Genomic DNA, 23,183 nt, shown 5'->3' with positions numbered 1-23,183 from the left:
ATATCATGGTAAAATTATATAAAAAGATAATAAAAGAAAAAACAATTTGTTGAGTTTCATCTTCTTAGTTAAGACTCTCTCCAACAAATTTATGGTTCAAACAATTGAAACATTGAATATCTTAGATAATGACGAGCATTTAAGAAGCCAAGAACGTCCATAACTCTTCTTTTCTCATTACAAACTGAGAACAAAATACCTTTCTGAATGAACCGAGTACATCATCCTTGCTCTATCCTCAAATTACGCAAGACACCAGAACAAACCAAGATATTCAAATTGTAATGGTCCTCTGAAAGCTAAAAACCCGATTGCATGATGCAACTTAAGACAGAAACATGCTCAAGCAGAACCAAACTATCAAAACCAAAAATCACATGGAGGATTCCAATGGTTCAATAAACCCATGGAAAAACCGCTAGCATAAACCTAATTCATATGACTGTATTTGTAAATGAATTAACGAAACAACAAATTGAAGCCACTCCCACAGCATTCCAAAATAAATAGAAACTTCAACTTGCGAGTCAATTTAACCTCCAGAATGAGAAGCAGGTGTTGTTTCAAAATGTCCATCCTTGAACACATGAATGTATTGTTGTGGCAAAGAATGCTCCACCTGAAACAGAAGACGTCGTTACAATATGGGTGTCACTTGACTTAGTCCACACCTAATATCTAACCAAGATCACGCTGTTTAACAATTTTACAATTTTTAAATAAGATTCTAAATATAGACGGATTCATCCATCGCTGTGTGAAACGTGAGGATAGGTAAGCAAATTCAGATCGCCAAGTCCAGTTGAGGTGGGAGAAAAACAACTTCTAAAAGTAGTCAATATCACACGCTATAGTTTTGTTTTGTGTAAGCTGTTTCCTTCCTTCATACCCTAATTTTCATCTACTGCATTCTATGTTATTTTTCACCATCTTTAATTTTTAACTTTATTCATGTGTTCTTATTGCTCCTAGCTTGACGGTGATTGTGTATTGTAACCTATGACCTATATCATGAGATTATTTAATTTTGGTTTTTTGGAGTAAATATTTAAAAATTATTCAGTTCGAATAATAATATTTAAGCTGGTAATCATCCCACTTTCTACTATCCCACTAGAGCATTTTTGGGCCTGGCCGCCTCACCTTGCTATTTTCTAAGTTGTAGTAAACAGCATCTATAACAATCATAAAAACAGACTCTAGTATTTAATTTTCAATTATTAAGACATATAAATTATCTACAAGAAATTAGGGGGAATACAACTCTTTAACTAGTTTTTGCTCAGATGATGAGGAATCAAACTTTTAAACATCAAATATAGAAGAGGAAAACTAAAACATACCCAGTCACCATCGGTTTCAGCACTAGGAACCAAGACATTGATCTCGCTTGACTTTGCTGTAGTTATGGATGTTTGTAAAGAGTCTTTGCTCAGATATAGCTGGCAGCCAGAAGTGTTGTCCACTAAAATTGTAGGAGCTGCACCCTATGATTAGTAAAAGAGAGAAGAAGTATAACTAAATCAGTTTTGACATATGAAGTATTTATTTAGTATTAATTTTAAACTCTTATGATGTGCATCCTATCAGCTATTAAGATATTTACTGGGAAGAATAATATGATATTCAACCTAACACGCCAACAGCATTGGAAGACGTTATGGATTGAGGGAAAAAAATAGAAAATGAAGTCTAGGTACCTGGCATTGAACCTCAACCCCACTACTGTTTACAATCTCAAATGCTGCAACAACATCCTACATTTTAAGACAAAAAAAAATGAATTTTCATCTCTCAATGAATTGATTCCGTTTCTAATATTATTAAATATCAAATTCTCATGTTTCACAGACCTTAAATACAACTCCCATCTTTGTGCATTTGTCAATAGTTATATTGTTGACCTTGCCTGCGAATTGTTTAGAAGTGATTACTTGCAATATTTTCACCAAGTGATAAGTTGGATACCAAATAGGAAAAGAAATGAAAAAACTACCTGGAATCTGCAAAACAGAGTTTTTGCATCCATAAACATATACAGACTGTTTTGCATCACAATCTCCAATGACCAAATCTTTCTTCTCAATTTGATTTTCAACAACCCATCTCCATTGGCAGGATAAGTAGGGTTCGGTTAGGGAGATTGAATAGTGAAATTATTGGCATTAACTTCTATACACATAGTAACTAAAACCCAAACACACATAAACTTACTTGCGGCCCATTTGAAGTTCAAATTTTGGAGGTCCTGCTTTAGAAGGCACACGTGAAGTTGCATGACTTTCTTTTTCAATAGTGCCAACAACTCCAGTTCTATCGGCGCGATTCTTAGTTTTCATATCAGCCGTAACCTTTCTCAAACCTATTAGATAAAACTTATAATTCATAGATGTTGACTGCTGAATGCTCAATCAATAATGTACAAGAATAAGCTACCTGAAGTGACGTTTCCTTCACTGATTTGCTGAAAAACAGCTGACATACCCTCTTTAGGTTTAGAAGATGAAGCCTGAGATGATTGAGAACTAAATAGAGAAGCAGATGGAGGGGGAGGGGCGGCAGGTGCAGCAGGAGCAGAAGCTTTTGATGGAGCATATACTTTTCCTTTTGGACTCCAAACAGGGCCCAAAGGATGAAAGCTCTTGACATAATCTCTCAATCCAGGTAGATACATCTCTTTAAGAGCTTTTGCCCATTCAACATGATTTGGGTCTTTGTTTCTGTACTCTACAAGCACCTAAATATTACAACCAAGAGTAGGGAAGATCATTATCTCAACCCATGAAATAGCAGGCAATATGAGATAGGAAGTGCAAAATAAGACTAATAGGCCAATGCCTGATCTAATACACACCCTTCCATACGTAATTGTTACCAAAACTAAATGGTAAGTCAGACGTTTAAAATCAAATTTCTGAGACTAAGCATACAAACATTAAGGTTGCTGATCGTAACTTATTTCCTTTCTCATCCATAAAGCTTACGTAACGCAGCGAGTGACTACACCTATACATTTGATTTCAAAGTAAAAATGAAACTTTTTAAATGGAAGGATATACTACAAATTACTAAAATTGTCAGGGAAGATCACTAACGGGGACTTCTTTATATGCAAGACAAGTTAATAAGATTCTGACAGGTATCAAGAATACCTTGTTGCAGTAAAACTCAGCCATTTGCCAACTTTCTTCCACATGCGCAATTGGCATACTCATGCCTTGAAAAAACAGAAGAAACATAAGACACTGAAGGATAAATATTCATCCAACAAAAGAATCATTTATCACTTACCACAATCCTTCCCTGTATATGCAATCCATGCTAGAGCTGAGAGACTGTCAGCAGCAGCCTTCAAGTGATTAAAAAAATCAGATCTCCTTCCCTCTGTCAATTTGGCAGCTTTCGTGATCACTTCATTCAATGGTTTGAGAAATGACCCCAACCCAGCAAGGTCAGGCTTCTGCACAGTAAATGATGACGAGAGATGCTAACTCAGCATTTGCAAATACAGGTGACATACAGTCCAAAAAACTAAAACATCACAGCACGAGCAACTGTATGCACTCCCTTCTCTACAAACTAAATTCGATCTCTCTTGGCGGTAAACCTCTTATTGCATGAGCAATTGCTTCTGAATTTCGCTTTACAAGCAATTGTATACTCAAATACCCCACGGAACATGGAACCTTCAACATTTGTCAAACATGACAGGTAAAACAAGCATCGAATCCACAACAACCACCAGAGATTTATATTTAAAAACATACGCAAGACTCCCATAAAAAACCACACAGAGAATGCCACCACATTTTGTTCAATCGGTATCAGACTCTATTCCATCAATATTCTCACTATTTTTTGGACATGACAATATTATCACACACGATGCAAACACACAAATTCTTCAATCCCGCGCCAAAACAAACAATCCTCGCGACACGCAAAAAAACGATAGAGCAATGACGAACCTGTGTTTGTTTGAGCTCAACCAAAAGTTCTTTCTGAACATTGAAAGCTTCCTGCACAAGTTTCGACACATCCAAGACCTGTCCTCCGATTACCTCCGCAGCGCGGGAAAACCTAGCGACGTGCTGGTCGATCAGATCGGCGAACGCAACGACGGACGGATCGCGCGCCACATCGTCGGCGGCGCTGGCCGGCGAGGCCGATGGGTGGAATCCGGAGGAGAGCGACTCTAAGCGCGACACCGCCGATTCTAACCGCTGTATGAGCTTCTCGTCCATGCCTCTGCGGTTGGAAGAAATGGCACAGATCTGATAGCACCCTATGAAGATGATGCTTGAACCGTTAACCTTTTTAAAAAGAAAAACTAAAATATATAATTATGGGAAATGAGAGGGATAAAATTAAAGGAGGGAATTATTGCCCCCACGTGTCATTTTCTTTAGTCCAATTCTTTTAGATAATTAGATAAGTAAAAGTGAATGAAAGCAAATTGGTTCTGCTTTCAAACACTTCCCATTTCTATCATTAACTAGTGAAATTTATTGAAAATTATAATATTGCAAAGATTCTAATTTCAATATAGAAAAATTAGAAGCTAACAATACATTTTAAGCATTATTAAAAAAATAAATTTGTTTTCATTGTATCTATTATCAAATAATAACTTATGCTTTAATTTTTTTTATACATTTTTTTTCATTCTTAATTTTTCTTCTATAATTTCTATCATTTAATAAATTACTAAAAAATAAGTTATATTTAAACTGCTAACTTTCATATTACTTTCTCCTTTTTATGTTTTGTATTATTAATAAATTCAATTCTATGGTAAATCAATTTAAAGAAAAAACAAATGAATGAAAAAGTAAAATAATTCTTTAGAGATACAAATTTTTATATGAGAGTGTACATAATTTATATTATTAATAAATATATATTATTTTCTTAAATAATATATTTCAACTCTAACATTTAATATCTAATAAAGTATTATTTTAGTTCTTAAATAACATTGTTAGTTTCTCAAATTTAAAATTTACATATCAATCTTTAAATATCAATTAAGTCAAAAAATCTAAATTATATTATAAACCAAATTGATCCACATATTTCTAAAAATAATTATTTTTTCTGATGTGTCCTTAGACACATTTTAATGGTCAATAAAAGTTTTTTTTTCTAACGTGTTTTCAATATGTCTATTACTAAAGAATAGCTCATATTTATAGTACTATTTTTTTTCTATATATATTTTTTTAATTTTATCTTTTCATAATTTCTAATTATTTGATCATTTAATAAATTATTAAAAAATAACTTTTAACAAAACAAGTTTTAGCATTCAATGTAAAAATAAATTATTTCTGGAAGAAAACAAAATCATGCAAGTAAACATTTTTAACAGATAATGTTAATATCCATGAAATTAAAATAATATTTAAAAATATGAATATATGTTTTGATATTGTGTTCGGAAATTTCAAAGAACACTACAAACATAAAGAATGTTTGAACTTTCCTGACATGAATTATTATCCTAATAATAACTTTGAATGATTTTCTTGTTGAAAACAAGAGGCTAATGATGGCCTGATTTATTTACTTCAACTTGAGTTTTGAAGAAGTTTAAAGTTGTCAATGAAGTGTTGAATACAAATTGGGCCTGTGTTGTAATTCCTGAACCAGAGGCACAAATATAGGTAGCATCTGTCAATTCTCTCATCTAGGCAATGAAGCGTGTATGAGGAAAATGCGAACAAAACACAAGCTAACGAAAGTGTACCAACTCTTTGGTGGCGTTATGCTAATTATGCATATGATGTTCAGTACTGAAAGAAGATCAATACCTGCCCCGACAACTCATGCATCATGCAGGGGTAATAATTGGTATGAATCAGAAACACCGTTTTTTTACTTGCAAGAGCAACTTGCGGTGAATCGTGCTTGCAGTACGTAGGACCGTCGTGGAAGTTAAGGAAAACATCTGATTCGTAGATTCGGTTTCATATCAAACATGGCAGCAGCAGAGTCATCATTGTCGATAGTGTCGGAAGTATCATAAATAATTGCAAGTTAACATTTTAATTTTACGGTGCTGTGAGAAAATTGGATTCAGGCTGAATGTTTAAATGGGAAGCAACGTTAAAGACCAAACGAGTGGTTTTATGCCTAAAATCAGATTAAACAATGCTTCAAGGTTCTTGAAAACGTGCTCTAAGGTTCTTGAATGTGTCCACAAGCAGACAAACAAAATCGACAGATTGTGAAGTTCGTATTTACAATAATGCAATACAACAAAATGCATGGTTGAAACCCGAAGAAAATAACTAAACCGTATAAGATATGCACAGCGATTCATATAACTTGTTCATAACATCATGAAATCTGAATACAAATGAGTTGCTTGACCAACAATACAAAAAATCATCTCCATCTTGATTTTTCTACGGTTTCTGCATGCTTTGGTGGTGGATAAGGAACTTTAATGGAAACATCAGCGTGAGAAGGCAAAGGATCTTTCTCTCTAACTGTGCGTAGCTCCTATTCAACAAGTTAAAGTTAGTGATATAAGGAAGATGAAAAACTGAGAAAGAGTGGCTGAGTGTGGTGCTTACAGAACGAAAGGGGAAATCATCTGTCTCAAGCATATGAACAATTTGACCCATCTTTGGTCGTTTAACGACATCCAAGTCTATACACCGCAGACAAATCAGTAAAACTCGTTTCAAAGATCTTGGAGAGGGTGGAATCTCAACCAACGGATCAACTAGCTCCTCACTGCGACGGCTTGCTACCATTGCCTTGAACCAATCTACTAGATTCATCTGAAGCACATTTACAAAAACTATGTTAAGTCTTGACAGTCACTTCTAAGATAGAAAAATGAAATAACTATGGATTAAAATGAACTTATGCATGGACTAACTTGTAAAAATGATTTCTTGTTAGCTTAAAATATGATTTTAATTCATGTTCAAGTTAATTTTTGCTTATGGAGAAGTTTCCTCCAAACATGTCCGTAATATATTGATGAAAACATGAACAAAACCCAGAAGCACCTCTCCAGGTGGTCTTGAATAATCAATGGGGCTTCTTCCTGTGATTATCTCCATGAGTAGAACTCCAAAGCTATACACATCACTGCGCTCATTAAGCATACCTGAGCTTGCATACTCAGGTGCAACATATCTGCAGAAAATTAGTAGTAACAAATCATAAGATGATTACCATTTATGGAAGTTGAAAAACAACTCAGATTGTCCAGTAAGAAAAAATCACCCGAATGTTCCCATTACACGCGTCGTCACATGGGTTTTCTCAGATCCTAAGAGTTTGGCAAGTCCAAAATCTGATACTTTGGCATTCCAGTTTTTATCCAACAGAATGTTACTGGATTTTATATCCCGGTGCACAACTTTGGGTTCTAAGCCTTCATGCAAATAGGCTAGCCTGTTTCAAATGCAGAAACTTTAACTGTTGTGATGGAATGTTTAAGATAGCATAATCAAGGATAAAACTAAAGAGCATGATAGCATTAGTCAGAAAGAGTTTCAGCACATTAAACACACCCTTTTGCTGTCCCAATAGCAATTCTCATTCGAATCTCCCATGTCAAGGGGCTAACTGGTCCTACATCACCATGCAGCCACTGTTCTAAGTTTCCGTTGTCAACATACTCATAAACAAGCATCCTGAATGATAGTAAAATTGTTACTGAAGAAAATTCATAGGAATTCTGAACTTCTATGGTCTGAATGACATTGAATCAAAAGAATAGCAGCCATGTAAACAGAGCAATACCTTCGAGCACCTTCAGCGCAATATCCCACCAAACGAACCAAATTCTTATGCCTTACTTTCCCAATAGCTTCAACCTCTACCTTAAACTCCTTCTCTGCTTGACCCCTAATTAGGATACAACAACACACGAATTGTTTCAGTAAACTTAAGATTTTTATATGCACAACATTAAGATTGTGCAAGTATAAAACATACGAGTGTACTTGAATCTTTTACAAAATTAAAGTTGAAATCATGAAACAAGCCCTTCTCACATTGTTGTTTCTTAATTTATGATGGAAGTTTCAAGAATTTTGGTAAAGACAACTTCAATTTTTAGGTGACAGTGATTAACTTTAAAACATTTTTACCATAAATATAAGTTACCGATATTAATTGATAGTTATCTTTGAATTTGCGTTTAGAAATCCCAAAACACATAGAAGGTAATTATTCTTCCTATATCAATAAACTTGCAAAATTACTATAATAAACTAAAGTTTGGGGGGATTAAGCTAGTATTTCAAAAAAAGTAAAACAGAAATTATATACAGACAACATGATAATAAAGAAAAAGTAAAAGTAAAGAGAAAAGTAACATACTAACATTATTACCCAACCAAAAATAACACTAGAAATAAAAACCAAGTAGAAGAGAGGCAAGTGACTATTATTATAGGTTAAGAACGCTTAAATTATGAGTAATCATGGTAGTAGTAGTGGTAATATTTTAACTCTCTCAAACAACGCGAAAAATAAAAAAGTAAACAATTGTTTCTCAAAAGCAAAACAATCAGCCACCAAACTCGCTTCACTTTTCTGAAGACAATTCAAAGCAAACAGACTGCATATTTCCCAGGCTAAGACAGTGTTTGGACGTTTGGAATGGGAATTGAGGAAGGTCAAAAGTATACTCATTTTCAAAGTAACAGATTCTTCTTTTTCGTTTCGTCTTGAACTTGGAGAATGTGTATTGGAATTCCAAAATCACGTCAGTGATATCTATCCAAACATGCAGTCATGCACTATACGTATCCGCTAGGATTAAGTTTGGGTTACAAAGAAAAGTGGAAACCATTTCATAGACACAGAATAGGTAGAAAGTTAGAGAGAAAGAGTTTTTTAGGTTCAGTTGAAAGAAACAGAGGACTGTAAAAAATTGAGTAAGGAAAGACTAAAAATAGAGTAACATGCAGCAGAATAAGCATAAAAAAGGACACAGAGAAGTAAAATTAAGGTATAAAAAATAAAGTTCGGAGTTTAGACATGTGGGTGTGTGACATACTTGTTGTTTAGAAGATTCTTGACAGCAACGACGGAAGCATCGTGCAGAATTCCTCTGTACACAACACCGTACCCACCTTCCCCAATAACATTCCCTTCTGCGAAACCGCGCGTGGCGAGTTCCACTTCCTTCATGCTGTACCACCGACCCCACCCTATGTTCGGATCCTCCACCGACAACTCGCTGCGGTGGGCCCCACCACCGGAAACTTCGCTCTTCGTCACTGCTGTCACCGCTTCAATCTCGACCTTCATGCCCGCCTCCTTCTTCGGATCACCCTCCACGTCACCAATCTCGCTCGTCGTCGCAGGGGTGAGATCCGAGGTCTTAACCACCATGATCTCCTTCGACACCAGAGGGATGCTCCCGGAGCTGAGTTTCGCCGCCAACTTCCGCCGCTTCCAGCTCCGGCCGCCCCGCAAGCACAGGAAGAAGACGAGAACCAGAATCACCACCGCGAAGACGACCAAACAGCCACCAAGACGAGAAGCTTCAAGCTGACACCCGTGGTTGTGGCGGCCTCAGTCATCGGTGTTACTTACTTACTTTTCCTTAACGTGGGAGGAGAAGGTTAAAGGTTGTTATTTGTTACGAGAGCTGGGTGGGTAAAGCTCTACGATGACATGGTTGAAAATGGGAAGAAAAAGCTATAATAAGCATTGAAAAGGGTAAGGGAATAGGGAGTGGTGTTGGCGTTGAGAAGAGTGGAAGTGGGGTTTCAACGGATACAAATGGGAAAAACAGACAGAAACGAAAGTAAGAAACGAAAGAGGTGTTGGGTTGTTGTTTTCTGGGAAGAGAGTGGGGTCATGATTACGAGAATGCCATTTGCTCTGTGCTGGATCCTCTTCCTAAGTTACTCTCACTCTCACTCTCACCACAAACCACAAACGAATGAAATCCAAAAAAGCGTTGAAAATACCCTCTCGAGTAAACACTGTTCGACGGTGGGGTCTGTTGGGTAATTAGGAGGCTTCATTATTGCATCATTTTTCTACTATGCTCCATTCCATCTTCTTATCACAAACGCCATTTAATATGATTTTAATCTATTCCTTGTTTTAATACGTGGGACTTTGAATTGTAGCTTAACGAAGGACTCTCTTGGAGCATAATCACTTCCATTATATATGTCAAAACGAGTGGATGGTGATTCCACGTGAACGTGATTATCAAACGTAACCTAACCACCACCAAACCATTTGCTGATGAATGCAATATTCTCTTGCTTCACAATTAATTTCACCAGCATTTATGCTTCTCCACTACCCCTGCTTTTGGATTTTCCCCGTTTCTTAACTAAAGCTGTAAGATTTTAGTTTCGGAATATGACGTTTGTCAGAATCACTGCAACTGCCAACGTTTTATCAGTTTTTATTAACTTGTTCACGAAAGTCATATATAACGACAGCGTACAAAATTATACGTGTCAATGTCATAAAACTACGTATTTAAAGTAGTTGTACAAAAATAACTGTTAAGTAATATCCGAAACTCGTGAGACATCACATGTTTTAATCTTTGCAAAGCAACACATTAACCGCGATTATTACTTATATCTCACTTCAAAGTTTATATATGGTTAGATTGGATCCAACAAACCCTGTGTAAAACGTTGCCCGTTTGAATTTTAATTGAAAAGGTAAAACGGGAAATTATATTATCGATACAACGGACTAATTTGAATTCTTTTAGGCACTTTATTGAATAATTTATTCAACTTTTGACTTGGAATACTTTTCACAATTTTTGGGACTGAATATTTTATTTAACAGAAATAAAAATCACCGATCAGATATGTTATTGTTATCGTTATAATTAACATTATTAGATTTGAATGTTTTTTTACACATGGCAAGTGTAATGATTTCGCGCTTCGGTGCACTGTGCCAAATTGTTGTGCTCAAAATCATTGTCATTTTGACTATTGAAACAATACAATCAGTGACCACCCAAACACTGCCCAACGCGTCGAGTAAATTTCAAGAGGAGTTGACCAAAATTTATGTGGTGACAATGAGCACATGTTTAGTTTAAGATTGTTTCTTCTTTAAAAGTTTTCTTATGAAGAAGTTGTTCAGGGTAAAGGGAATTCAGTGACAAAGATAAATTAATTAAGGACTATTCTGAGTGAAATCTCATAAAATGATATTTGCAAGAGTTTATTTATAAATTTTGAAATATATGTCTATGAGAAAGGAGTTTATTTGAATTTTTAAAATATGACTATTATGAGAAATGTATTATACTTAGGGTGGGACAAAACCACAATTCGTTTAAACTTAATCTGATTTATTAAAAATGGATGAAATTGATTTATTTGTTTTTTATTTTTGACTTTTTATATGAAAATTATAGATGACAAGTTTTGGGTTGATTATGAGATTATCTTTTAAATTATTATAGATTTTAGTCGAATTATATCATAACTCGATCGAGTTGTATCAAACTTCGGTCGACCTATATCAGACTATGGTCAGGTTGTATCAGACCTCGATCGAACTATATCAGACTTTGGTTGAATTGTAACAAATTTATACCAAGTTATATCAAATTTTGAGTGAGTTGTATCAGACATCAACCAAGTTGTATCAAACATAGGCCAAGTTATATCAAACATAGGTCGAATTGTAACAAACCTCAGTTGAGTTATATCAAACATTAGTTGAACTGGTAAACTGACCTGCGAGATTGGTCCGTCAGACTAGATTAGACAAGTTTTTCATACTACTAAACTGGACATGATAGGCTGTATCAGGTTACTAGATTGAAAAAATTATTTTAACCTATTTCTTTTATTAAACGGATCCATAATCTATAATAAAATTACTTTAATGAAAAAAAGATTATAATATTATGTGTATGTATAAGTCATATAGTGTAAATATTATTTTAAACTCCTTAAAGTAAGTTGTATTAGATTTACGTTAATTTTGTATGAACATAATAATTATGTTAAACTTAATCCCAATTATATATTTTTGAAAATAAAGTTATGTTGACGGAGTTTGAGTACAAGTCAAAATATACCATGCCCACCCTACACAATTTCGATAAAATAAAAAATAAAAAAATTAAGGTTAATCAAAATGGTATTTGATCCGTACAATTTTTTTCATTCATATAGGAATCGTGTTAGTCTAACAATACAACTTGACTTTGAAGATTCTGAAATCGTGTTCAGATAATCATACAAATACAACTTACTCATATGCATAAAAAATTAAAATTTTGCCTGTTTCGATAATTTTGATGTAAATTACACTACCACGATAATTTTATCCTAATATATTTTAATGATGATCAGCCTTATAAGTAGAATATTACCTATTTCGGAAGTTTATCACATGGAATGAAATATCAATAAAAACTATGCATCTCTTGATTGGAAAAAAAGAATGTAAAGAAATCTAATCCTAGCTACTAAACTACCGACAAGGTAAATTATTCAAAGAGCAAGGTTTCTCAATTCCTTCTGCATCTGTTTGATTATACATTACAACATTTTAATATTATTTACGTATTGATTGATTCATAATAATATTTATGATTATTTTTATTAATTATAAAATCATTTTAGACTAATAATATAATCACACGTAAATATGTTAAAATATATATCATTATTTTTTTTTCTTAACAACTAAGTTAGATAATAAGAAACAGTAATACTTGTAACCTCAGGGAGATTGAAACCTCCTTATCATGCTACATCCAATCATTTTCTTCTTTGTTTGTCGCGACACAAAATCTTGCAAATATCTCAATAACTAATTAGTCATAGCACAACAGATAATTTCAAAAGATAATATATATATATATATATATATATATATATATATATATATAACAATTTAAAATGGACATTTCAAAATCGTAGAAAAATCTCCAAAACAGAGGATAAAGGATTCTCACAGGAAAAAAGAAAAATAATGAAAAGTTTATTTTATTTAGTTTGTATTTTAGATTGGTTTTACATGCAACTGTTGAATCTTTAGATGCACATAAATTCAATTGAAAATTATAAATATATCCGTTGTTCCAATAAAAACTGTAAGCCTTAAAAAAAACAAAAAATATAATGAACTATTTTGACTCCAAGTAATAATCACTAAACTTAAAATAGTTTTTTCTCTTGACCATTAATATTTTATTTATAAATAAAAGAGTTAAAAATCCCCTTTTCTCCAAATAATAAAAAAATATTTCAACTAAAATAAATAATGACGAAATACAAAGATGATTTTTATTTCTTTTGTTAAAATATTTCTTATACTATAGAATATATTAATTAAATCAAAAGCACTTATAATACAGGTTTAAATATAATTTCTGAGTGTATAAACTTTAGATCGATCTTTAAATGTTTCATTATCCCACACTGTCAGAATGGTACAATTTGGTATAAAACAATTGGCTTTTTACAACAAATACTTTATATAAAGTTTACTCTCTAGACTGATTTTTTTTTCTTTTTTAAAAATGTGTTTAGTTTAGTGAATTATATACTAGTTTTTATTTTGGTATTATGATTACAGTGTTATTGATTTGATGAATATTTTCGCATTGCTAGAGTTCATTATGGAATTTTCTATTGAGTAGGTTATATTCACAATATACGTGTACAAAGTGGGATTTTTTAAAGTATATTTAAAGATAAAAAAATAAATAAATATGGTTATAGTTCAAAGAATGTGTTTATTTCCTTATGTGTAATTTTTATAAATTATTCTATTTTTTAAATTAATCGTTTAATTCTATAAAATAAAACATTTTGGTTTTGATTTTTAAAATATTAGTTATTTTGATTCGTAAATAATATAAAATTATTATTATTCATCCCCATTATATTAAGAGATTTATCCATTTCTTGTATATATGTTTTCGCAATTTTATCTTTTAACGAGTATTTTTTTAATTAAATTAATCATCTTACACTTTTATCTTTAAACTGTTTTTTTAAATATAACCATTTTAAATTAAAATAAATTTCTACAATAACAAAAATACTATAAAATAAATAAATTTTGTATATAATAAAATTATAAAAATTATTTATATACTTTTATAATTATAATTTTACTATTTTTTAAAAAATACACACATATAGTGATATGTTTTTAGTAGTTACAAAATGAACTAGTTTTGCAAGAGGTTTGGAACACTGACCAGTTTATCTATTCGTCATTTTTATTTTATTTTATAATTAATTACAATTGATTTTCTATTTTTAAATATATATATATATATAAACATTTAATTTTACAATTTTTTTTAGATTTAATTGATTAGATAGTAAAGTAATAAATACTATAACAATTTTTTACAACATTATTATATTGCTTTATTATTTAATCAATTAAATCTAAAAAAAATTCTAAATTAAATGTTTATATATATATATATATATATATATATATATATATATATATATATATATATATAACTTTAAAAAATTGGTTTGCCAACTCTTTCATACTTGTTTTTAAGGTTAAAACAAGATAGAATGGAACATTTTGTCACCACTGTTTTTTTTTGTCACTAAAATTTATACTAAAATGGAAGAACTATTTTTAAAATACCTATGTAATATTTTCTATATATGAAATGATGATATCTTAGACAATGGATATAAAAATAGTTCTGATTAAGTGAACTTTTTTAAATAACTCACATAAGTTGGTTAGATTTACCTTTTTAAGCTAACGGTCAAATTCAACTAAATTTAATTATAATAGTTATAAAAAAAACTATGGAATTGAATAATTTATAAAATCATGATCAACTTTTAATAAAATGACGTAAAATATATATTTTCATATCTTTCCGTGTTTTAGAAAAATATTAATAGTGATAGTTGTATTAAAATAATATCACGGATTTCTGGTCGAGGATAGACGTGATTTAGAACTCGTTTTATATTTAAAAATTATGAACTTTTCTTTTAACATTTTATTTTTAATAGTTTTTATATTCTTATGGAATTTTACATATTAATAAACAAGATCTGTTCACTTAAAGTAAAACATAAGAGCATCACATTCGTTCCAGTATAACCATAACACAAAAATTATATACAAGAACCTCTACAACTAAAAAGTATTTAAACTATGAAAATTATTCATAAAGAATTAAAACTAGCTATAATCTCTGTATAACTTCCTAAACACGATTTTCTCTATTAGCCAATTCAAATTCAATTAAAATATCATCCTCTCATTTCATTTCAACAATTAAGCAATTATTGCAAAAGAAAAGATCAAACAAACACAAGCAGAAAAATAAACTAACTCTTATAAAAAAGCAATCACACAATTAAATAATTAAATCGAGTATACATGATAATTTTATTTTCAATTTAAACAATAATTTACACAAATCATAACATATAGACTTATCATTCGAATATGTATATTGATGTAAAAATATGACAAGTTTTGCATTTGTAATGGTTGAACACTCTGTCCACCTAAGCTATTATACAAGGTGAATACATCTATCATTTATAGTCAAATAATCAAACCATAGACTATGACCTCCTATTACTCCTCACCACATAACTCTTCTTTTTTACTTGAGATGAAGTGATTATCAGAATAACTTTCAAGACCGAGTCCATACATTAATAAAACACACTACTACACGTCACCATAGAATCTCACCACGAGATTCATGGAATTACGTTAAACATTGATACTATGCACATAATCAATAACATACTTGTCATCATCATCATATCACATGAATAACCACCATACATGCTCACAATCATATTATAAACCAATTATTGTTTTTAACATTCACATAATCACATACAAAACACATAATAAGAGGTATATAAAAAATTTGTTAAAATTCCGATATTTTCGCTTAGCCATTAGGTCTACTCGCTCAGTTAAAGCCCTTTCTCTTAGCCACCAGATTTGCTCGTTCAACAACTAAGTATACTTGCTTAGTGAGAAAACCATTGGAACTTACAGACATAAACTCTCCCAAAAGTCGTTGAACGAGTATATTCTCGCCCAACAACAATCAAGTCAGTGAACTCTTTGAATTTTGGTCTCACCTAACAAGATTTTGCTCACATAGTAACCACCAAGTCAATAATTTTTTTTTTACTTTGCTTATCAAGTATATGCTCGTCGAGCGAATCTATGTAATTTTGCTAAACAAAATTTCTGCAAAATTTACGTCATTCCAACCATACAAAACAGTTTAACACTAACTCTAAATGGCCAAAACAACCAACTAGTCACATTAAACACGAATCAATGACTCATTCCAAACATACAAAATAATCTAACACTACTCATCTCTTACCCAACCACTCATATTTATAATGGTGATGATGGACCTATACCCTTCCCTCATTTTAACAAATGTGAAATCATTACTTAATCATGATTTGTTGCTAAAATGGTATTTTAACGTGTTAATCACATCCTTAATCCAACATTACAAAGGTTTGGTCTTGTTGCATGTGTGTGGAGGTTTATCGAGATCTTTTGTTGTATATTGTTGAAAGATTTGAATACATGAGAAGTAGTCACTTCCAAGTATTATCAAGACTTTTTTTTATATATACTATCAATGTTGGGTTCCTAAATTCGTATTCTCAACCCTGATAATACACTATGTCCGTTCTTGTTCATGATATCGATTATGCAAATATTGCTTGTTTTGCAAAAGAGTGTTATATCTAAACAACAAATAAGAGTGATAATGAAAGAAAATAAAAGACAATTAAAATACCATGACTAAAAATACACATACTTTTTTACTATAATTTCTTTCAAAATAATACGTTTTATTGCTAAATTTCATAGTTTTAATTTTCTTTTGGTAATTTTGGTAAACTTGATGAAAAGGAACGAATACCATAAACATTAATAATTTTTTTCCTAAAATATCATATCAATAAATCATTCATACAAAATGTTTCGGTATAAAAGTATGGGACCGAGAGACTGACCTGTTGACGTGGTGAACAGCTCGCTTGCTTCCAAAACTCCTGCTATTGGCCGATTGGTATTGGCATCGACCGATCGGTCTTCTTCTTGACGAGGAAGGATGTACCTGCAAAAGGCACTCCGACGCTCTAGTTAGGCATGTGGTTGAAGATTATTTACTCTTAATAAGACAATCAATGCTTGATTAACACTGTTTGAATATTTGGAGAGTAGGGGAGAGTGAATAATGTGTAAGTGAAAACGTAACTGGCTTTCGGCCTTGACTTTGTATTTATAATTTACCTCATGGATCTTGAGTTGATATAAGCCCAATAAAATATAAACAGATTACATGAAAATCTGACTGGTTGTTTATAACCTGCTTTATTAATATCTTTAATTAGATATTCTTTGATTATTTTATCATCTGCTGGACTCTTGGCCCAACAATAGCTTAAGCTGGTTCAATTGCGGTTCGATCTTTGACCTGAGTGGATGGACCGAACAATGCTAAATGTTAACCGTTCAGCTTCCACTGGGTACGATACACAAAATATTTGTTTTGCTTAAACTGTAGCAATATGCAGCTCTTCAGTATATGAAAAGGGGGTACGTTGAGTAATTCAGATCGGTGTAATTAGTAATACTGTCTTGAGTATAGAGTGTTTGAGGTTGTGTGTTCAGCCAAGAAGCCTGGTTTGATCTTTTAAGCCCATTGGGTAAGGGTAGCGGAATCCATGTTAGAAGAAAGGCTATAATGCTATCCGAACCCATTGTCTTAATTTGTACACCTGCATTACTTGAAGCACCTGGTACCTTTTTTTTAATATAAAAAAAAGAAAAGCAGAAGGAGCAAGGGACCCAGCATCCTTGTCTTGATTTGAGACGTGGCGGCATGTGATTGTTTCATTTCTTTTATTTCTTAGAAAAGAAAACAACTCATGAGATGAGAGATACCGTCTAACTGCTGATGGTTTTGGATAAGATTGTTTTGATTAATAGAATTCACTAGGTGATCCTAGACAGGTGTTTTTTTATTTTTTATTAATAATAAAAATTAATATTTATAATTTCTGCATATTTACAATTTTATCATTACCTACTCATTTTGTGTATTTTAGAAATTACTTGTAGTATTTCTGGACAATTAATTATGTTGTACATAAAAAAATCTAAGATTATATTAAAAAATTACTAAATTCATCTGGTTATTATTAAAAAAAAGAAAGAAAAGAAAAGTAAAACATATCCACTCTCTCTTAATAAAGAAAAAGAAAATATATTTCATTTTTTTTAAAAATGATAAAAAAAAATGGACAGAAAGGGTTCTTTCTCACCTCCGTCCCCACTCTCCAGCACAATCGTGATCCATTACCTTCCTTTTCCCTCAATACACTAAAAAAAGAAAAACTCTAAAAAAGTATTTTCCTCCATTTCGTTCTAATCCATTCCGATGATTCCCAGCGCCGGAATCCCTAAAAAGCGGCAACGAACCGCCGCCCGCCGTTCCTCCTCCACTGTCGGCACCATCTCCTCCGTCTCAGACGTAACCCTAACCGAAATCTCCCAACAACAACACCGTCCCTCTTCCATGGCTGATGACCGTCCCGCTCCAATGGTGGATGACCGTCCCTCGCCCATGGCGGACGACCGTTCCACTTCCTCCACAGATGAAGCTTTCCATTTCAACGACGCTGTCACTGCTGACGTCTTCCTCCGCCTCTTCATGGATTCTCCCTCTCCACTTCAGTCCTCCCCCACCGCCACCGCCACCTCTGATTCTGTTTCCAATTCCGACTTCCACGTTTACCTCCACTCCGACATCCTCCGTCGCTCCAAATATTTCTCTGCTCTCCTATCCGACCGGTGGATTGGCCACGTCCAAGCATCAGATCACGCAACCTCAACCGACGGCGACCGCTTCCTCCTCAACCTCGGTGTTCCCCCCGCTACTGGCTCGATCCAATCTCATCTCACCGTCCTGGAGCTTCTCTACACTAACGACTTCTCTGCCGTGGTGGATAGCGCTTCAACGGCGCTAGATCTGTTGCCGGTGGCGCTGGAGCTTCTGTTCGAGGAGTGTGTGCGTTGGTGCGTGGATTTCCTGGAGGCGGTGCCATGGACGGAGGAGGAAGAGAAGCGAGTGGTGAGATTAATCCCGTTCCTGAGCGAGGAAGAGTCGAAGGAGCTCGTGGCTAGGGTTTCGCCATCGAGAGAGGACTCGTGCGAAGCGATGCTCGAGGGTCTGGTTTCGTCGGCGATGAACAGTTACGGCAACACGGCGTTCGTGAAGGCATTTGTAGGGAAGATACTGAGGGATTTGTCGTCGAGGGAGACGGCGAAGAGAGTGTTGGAGAAGGCGTTCGCTAGAAGCTTGAAGACGGTTAAGGAGTCGTTGGAGGATTATTCGAGTCCAGTGTTCAGAGGGGATCACAACGAAACGGAGGCCATTCAGAAGCTGAATCTGCACAAGGCTTCGACGAATGGGAAACATCTTCTGTGGCTTGTGGAAAGAATGATTGAGCTTAGGGTTGCGGATGTGGCCGTGAGGGAATGGAGCGAGCAAGCGTGTTTCACCGCAGATTTGCAGAGGGCGTTTCGTGATGATTCTTGGAGGAACATTGTGCCTGGCCTTCCTGCTGTTATTCTTAGATGTACCTGCAGGCTCGCCAATGCTGTTTCTGCTGGCACTATTCTCGCTTCTAGACAGGTAGGTTTAGTGTTCACTTTCCTTTGTTCATGAGTTTATTATTCTTTGATTACGCTGTTTACTCAAACATACTCTGGCCTTTGGTGAACAATTGTTGATGTTGTGGTGTGTGGAATCTGATTGCTTAGGTGCAGAAATAAGGGCAATTCAACTTTTGTTATTTCAAATTGTTATGTTGTGCTGTTTGTCTTTGTTGAAATTTAAAGGTTGAATTCGTGAGTTGAGGAGAATGTGGGATTGGAAACATTATGTTCGTACCTGGTATGTGGAATTCATTTACTCCGCTCCCTTCCAAAAGCATATTTGATGCTAAGTTCTCATATTTGGGTAGGAAATGCTGGCTATAGAATTTCTTTTTTTAATCGGAAAAAAAGTATTCTATTGGAGCCCCCCCAATTGTGCTGCTGCTGAGTTGCTCTAAAGGGATTCAGTACCCCTTGAGGGTTGAAGCATTTGATCATCGAACTTGCTAATTGCAATGCCAGATGTGTAAAACTAGATTGAATGGTAATAATAGGTAGTTCATTTTTGGCCTGTTAGACTGGCTTTTTAAATGGACCATTTTAAGCTTTAATTTTTACTATGAACATTTTTGCTGCAACATATAATATAACTTAATAGCAAATTAATGCAAAATAGTCAGATATTCACTGTTTTATTATTCTCTTTTTAATGCACTCTGGCACGTTTGAAGCCTTTAAAATTATCCTGTACAAACCTGGGATGTATTTCTTTACGTATTTTTGGTGGTGTTTTTTCACCAAAGTTAGAGTTTTACCATGATCATAGTGTTGACCTTAAATGTCAGCCTTTATTGTGTATGGAAAGTACTCAAAGAACTGTAATTAAGTTTGTCCAAGTGCTGCAGCACCTTTGTTATTTTGATTAGAAGATTTCACTGGCATTAAGTATGAGTCTCCCTCCATTTGAGATTGATTTTAATCACATTGCATACCTTCTTCACTGATATTATTGTTTGATATGTCAATATTAGATGTTCTAATTGATTGCTGCATATTGACGCTTACTTTTTTGGTATGTTAAGGTGAGAAGGAAGCTGGTAGAAGACTGGCTACCCGTTTTAGTGGTATGCAAAGATAATGTTTCCCCAATTTCACCGAGCAACAAATCGTTGTATCTGGAACTGGAAGAAACATTCTTACGTATCATCTCCACGTTGCCCATGTCCGATGCTCAAGAATTGCTGCAGCGGTGCCTCAGCTTTTCAACCCGAAACGTTGAAGATTGTCCTCATTTGGTCACTGCATTCAACACCTGGTTCCGCCGTGCAGCCCGACCCCTCAAACCAGATTCTCTCTTTGATCAATAAGTACTTGCTTCGCATGCTGTCAAATATTGTGCATATATGTAAATACTATGTTCAGAAACTTAAACTTTAACACCAACATTGTACATATAAATCCAAATTCCAAAGTAAACTGTCTTGTCTTTTTAGGACAAACCACAGCCAAATTACATAGACAATTTCCTGGTGCTAGTGACTAATGGCTTTCTTGGAAAACATGAGTTTAGTTCTGAAGTTGCATGTATTTTCCAGGGATGAAACGATGCTCGAGACTTTTTTTCACCAAAATCAATATACCTGTCTTGCTATAACTCGTTGCAAATAAAATTATCCCCCCATTTAAAACTCAATTAAAATATGTCGAATATACCAACTTAATATGGAATATGAATATTTTTAATTTGAATTTGACTTTGAAATTCTTACCTGATTCACTCTCTTTATCCTAAATCCGTTTTGGGGGCGAATGTGAACAAAATGGTAAACTAACACTCAATCATATTAATAGTCAAAAGTAAATTAAGTTGTACCATTTGTTACAAAGAAATAACAATATTTATATTTATATTATTATCTTTTAATATCTTATTCACATTTAAATGACATAATGAAGAAACGTGTAAAAAAAAAATCACCTTTTAAATTATTCTTAAAATTAGGGAAAGTAGGGGTTTTATTTTTTACCAGAAACAAACATATATTGTTTTTCTTCCTATTTGTTCGATCCAATTGTCAGAGTCATCTGGAACAAAAGTCACAATAGGAATAGTCTCTCGAGGGGTATGATTAATACTTTCTGGAGGATTTGAAGAAACGGATCTTCAACCGCTACACCAATCCGCTACACCAAAAAGATATGTTTAATCGTGTTAAGAAATTACCTTTAAAAGTAATTCAATCGACTTGTAAAAGATATGTTTAATCGTGTTAAGAAATTAAAAGTAATTCAATCGACTTATAAGATAAGATAAGATTTGTAATTTACAAATAAAAATAAATCATCATAAAAATTTGAAGTATTTAATCATTTGAATTTAAGTAACAGAAATAATGTGTCAGATTAGTTTATTGGATTTGTCATATTTTATTTATAAATTAACAACATTGATTCATACAGCTGATGATATCATTCTCAATTAAAAGAGTAATTAAGATAACATCTAATTCTTTTAATTGTGCCTCTGCCAAAGCATTCTTAAGACCCTTTATTTAGTTACATCTTCTTCTCACCATTGTAGCAGAAGGTCTAACTTAGACTTACGAGGAAGTATGTCAGAAGGGCTGAAATTAGAGAGATTGGTATAAATTAAACTATCAAGGATATCTTCAGGAACTTTGAATTAGTTTGAATCTTAAAGTTAATTTTTTTAAAAGTAGATGTGAAACAATTGCAGTGGAAGACTCAAAAGTTGTAGCATTAACCTCATTATTAGACTGCAAGTTTATTTTTGGACGGTTTTTGTATTTGGGAATTCCTATAAAGACAAGTCCCACAAAATTGGATTCATGGAGTCCTATTACAAGGAAGTTCGAAAAGAAATTAACTCTACAGAAATATAAGTAGTTATCCTTAAGAGGTAGAGTTGATTTATCAACTCTATCTTAACTTCTTTACTTGTTTTCTTCCTATCAGTTTATAAGGCTCCAAGTGGAATAGCTAGGATGATTTAAAGTATTCAAACTAGATTGTTATTGGGAGACAGAGGAGAAGAGAGGAAGGTGACATGCATGAGTTAGAAAGATATTTGTTGTCTAAGGAACTATGGAGAATAAGAGTAAAAGAAGTTAAAATATTGAACCATGCACTGAATAATGGTCCATCTGGAATAATAAGCTTCGATCTTAAGACAGATACATGAAATATGATATATTTGGATATCAAAATTGGACTTGAATGAAAAAAACCTTACTGATCTTGTTTTACAAGATATATTTAAATATATAAATACCTTCACACATAATTATAGACAGGATACTGAATGTTTCCAACTTAAGTTTCATTCAATTTTGATATTCGGTTATGGACAAATACATACATTGAATGTTTCTAACTTAAGTTTCATTCAAAAACCATCTGTCATATGAAACTAGCTAAATGAAATTATGTTTAGGAATGTAGACTTTTTGTGAGGAGATTTGATACATCACATTAACTATATGGCTATATGGCTTTTTCTTGGATTAGAT

The 23,183-nt window shown here is 33.3% G+C and overlaps 3 protein-coding genes across 3 annotated transcripts; 1 reads left to right on the top strand and 2 right to left on the bottom strand.

The window, feature by feature from the left end:
- Window positions 1-156: 156 nt before the first annotated feature.
- On the bottom strand, window positions 157-4,315 carry LOC148202057 (cyclase-associated protein 1-like). The gene is made up of 10 exons (XM_088109899.1): window positions 3,969-4,315; window positions 3,292-3,460; window positions 3,153-3,217; window positions 2,437-2,737; window positions 2,215-2,362; window positions 1,997-2,106; window positions 1,854-1,909; window positions 1,701-1,757; window positions 1,344-1,487; window positions 157-619 (listed from the first exon to the last, which is right to left on the bottom strand). The coding sequence occupies exons 1-10, from the start codon at window positions 4,242-4,244 to the stop codon at window positions 533-535; spliced, it is 1,413 nt and encodes a 470-aa protein (XP_087966025.1). The 5' UTR covers window positions 4,245-4,315; the 3' UTR covers window positions 157-532.
- A 1,904-nt stretch (window positions 4,316-6,219) lies between these two features.
- LOC148202056 (putative receptor-like serine/threonine-protein kinase At4g34500) lies at window positions 6,220-9,902 on the bottom strand. Its single transcript, XM_088109232.1, has 7 exons — window positions 9,032-9,902; window positions 7,768-7,872; window positions 7,536-7,658; window positions 7,246-7,416; window positions 7,026-7,155; window positions 6,582-6,791; window positions 6,220-6,507 (listed from the first exon to the last, which is right to left on the bottom strand). The coding sequence occupies exons 1-7, from the start codon at window positions 9,367-9,369 to the stop codon at window positions 6,391-6,393; spliced, it is 1,194 nt and encodes a 397-aa protein (XP_087965358.1). The 5' UTR covers window positions 9,370-9,902; the 3' UTR covers window positions 6,220-6,390.
- An 8,421-nt stretch (window positions 9,903-18,323) lies between these two features.
- LOC124847498 (BTB/POZ domain-containing protein At3g50780-like) lies at window positions 18,324-21,236 on the top strand. The gene is made up of 2 exons (XM_088109231.1): window positions 18,324-19,690; window positions 20,736-21,236. Exons 1-2 carry the CDS (start codon window positions 18,434-18,436, stop codon window positions 21,018-21,020), a joined length of 1,542 nt encoding a protein of 513 aa, XP_087965357.1. The 5' UTR covers window positions 18,324-18,433; the 3' UTR covers window positions 21,021-21,236.
- The last annotated feature ends 1,947 nt before the right edge of the window (window positions 21,237-23,183 follow it).

The sequence above is a fragment of the Vigna umbellata genome, chromosome 3 (genome assembly GCF_029865625.1).
Source record: "Vigna umbellata cultivar VRB3 chromosome 3, Vumbellata_1.0, whole genome shotgun sequence".
NCBI classification, from domain to species: Eukaryota; Viridiplantae; Streptophyta; class Magnoliopsida; order Fabales; family Fabaceae; genus Vigna; species Vigna umbellata.
This window is presented reverse-complemented; position numbering and strand designations above follow the sequence as displayed.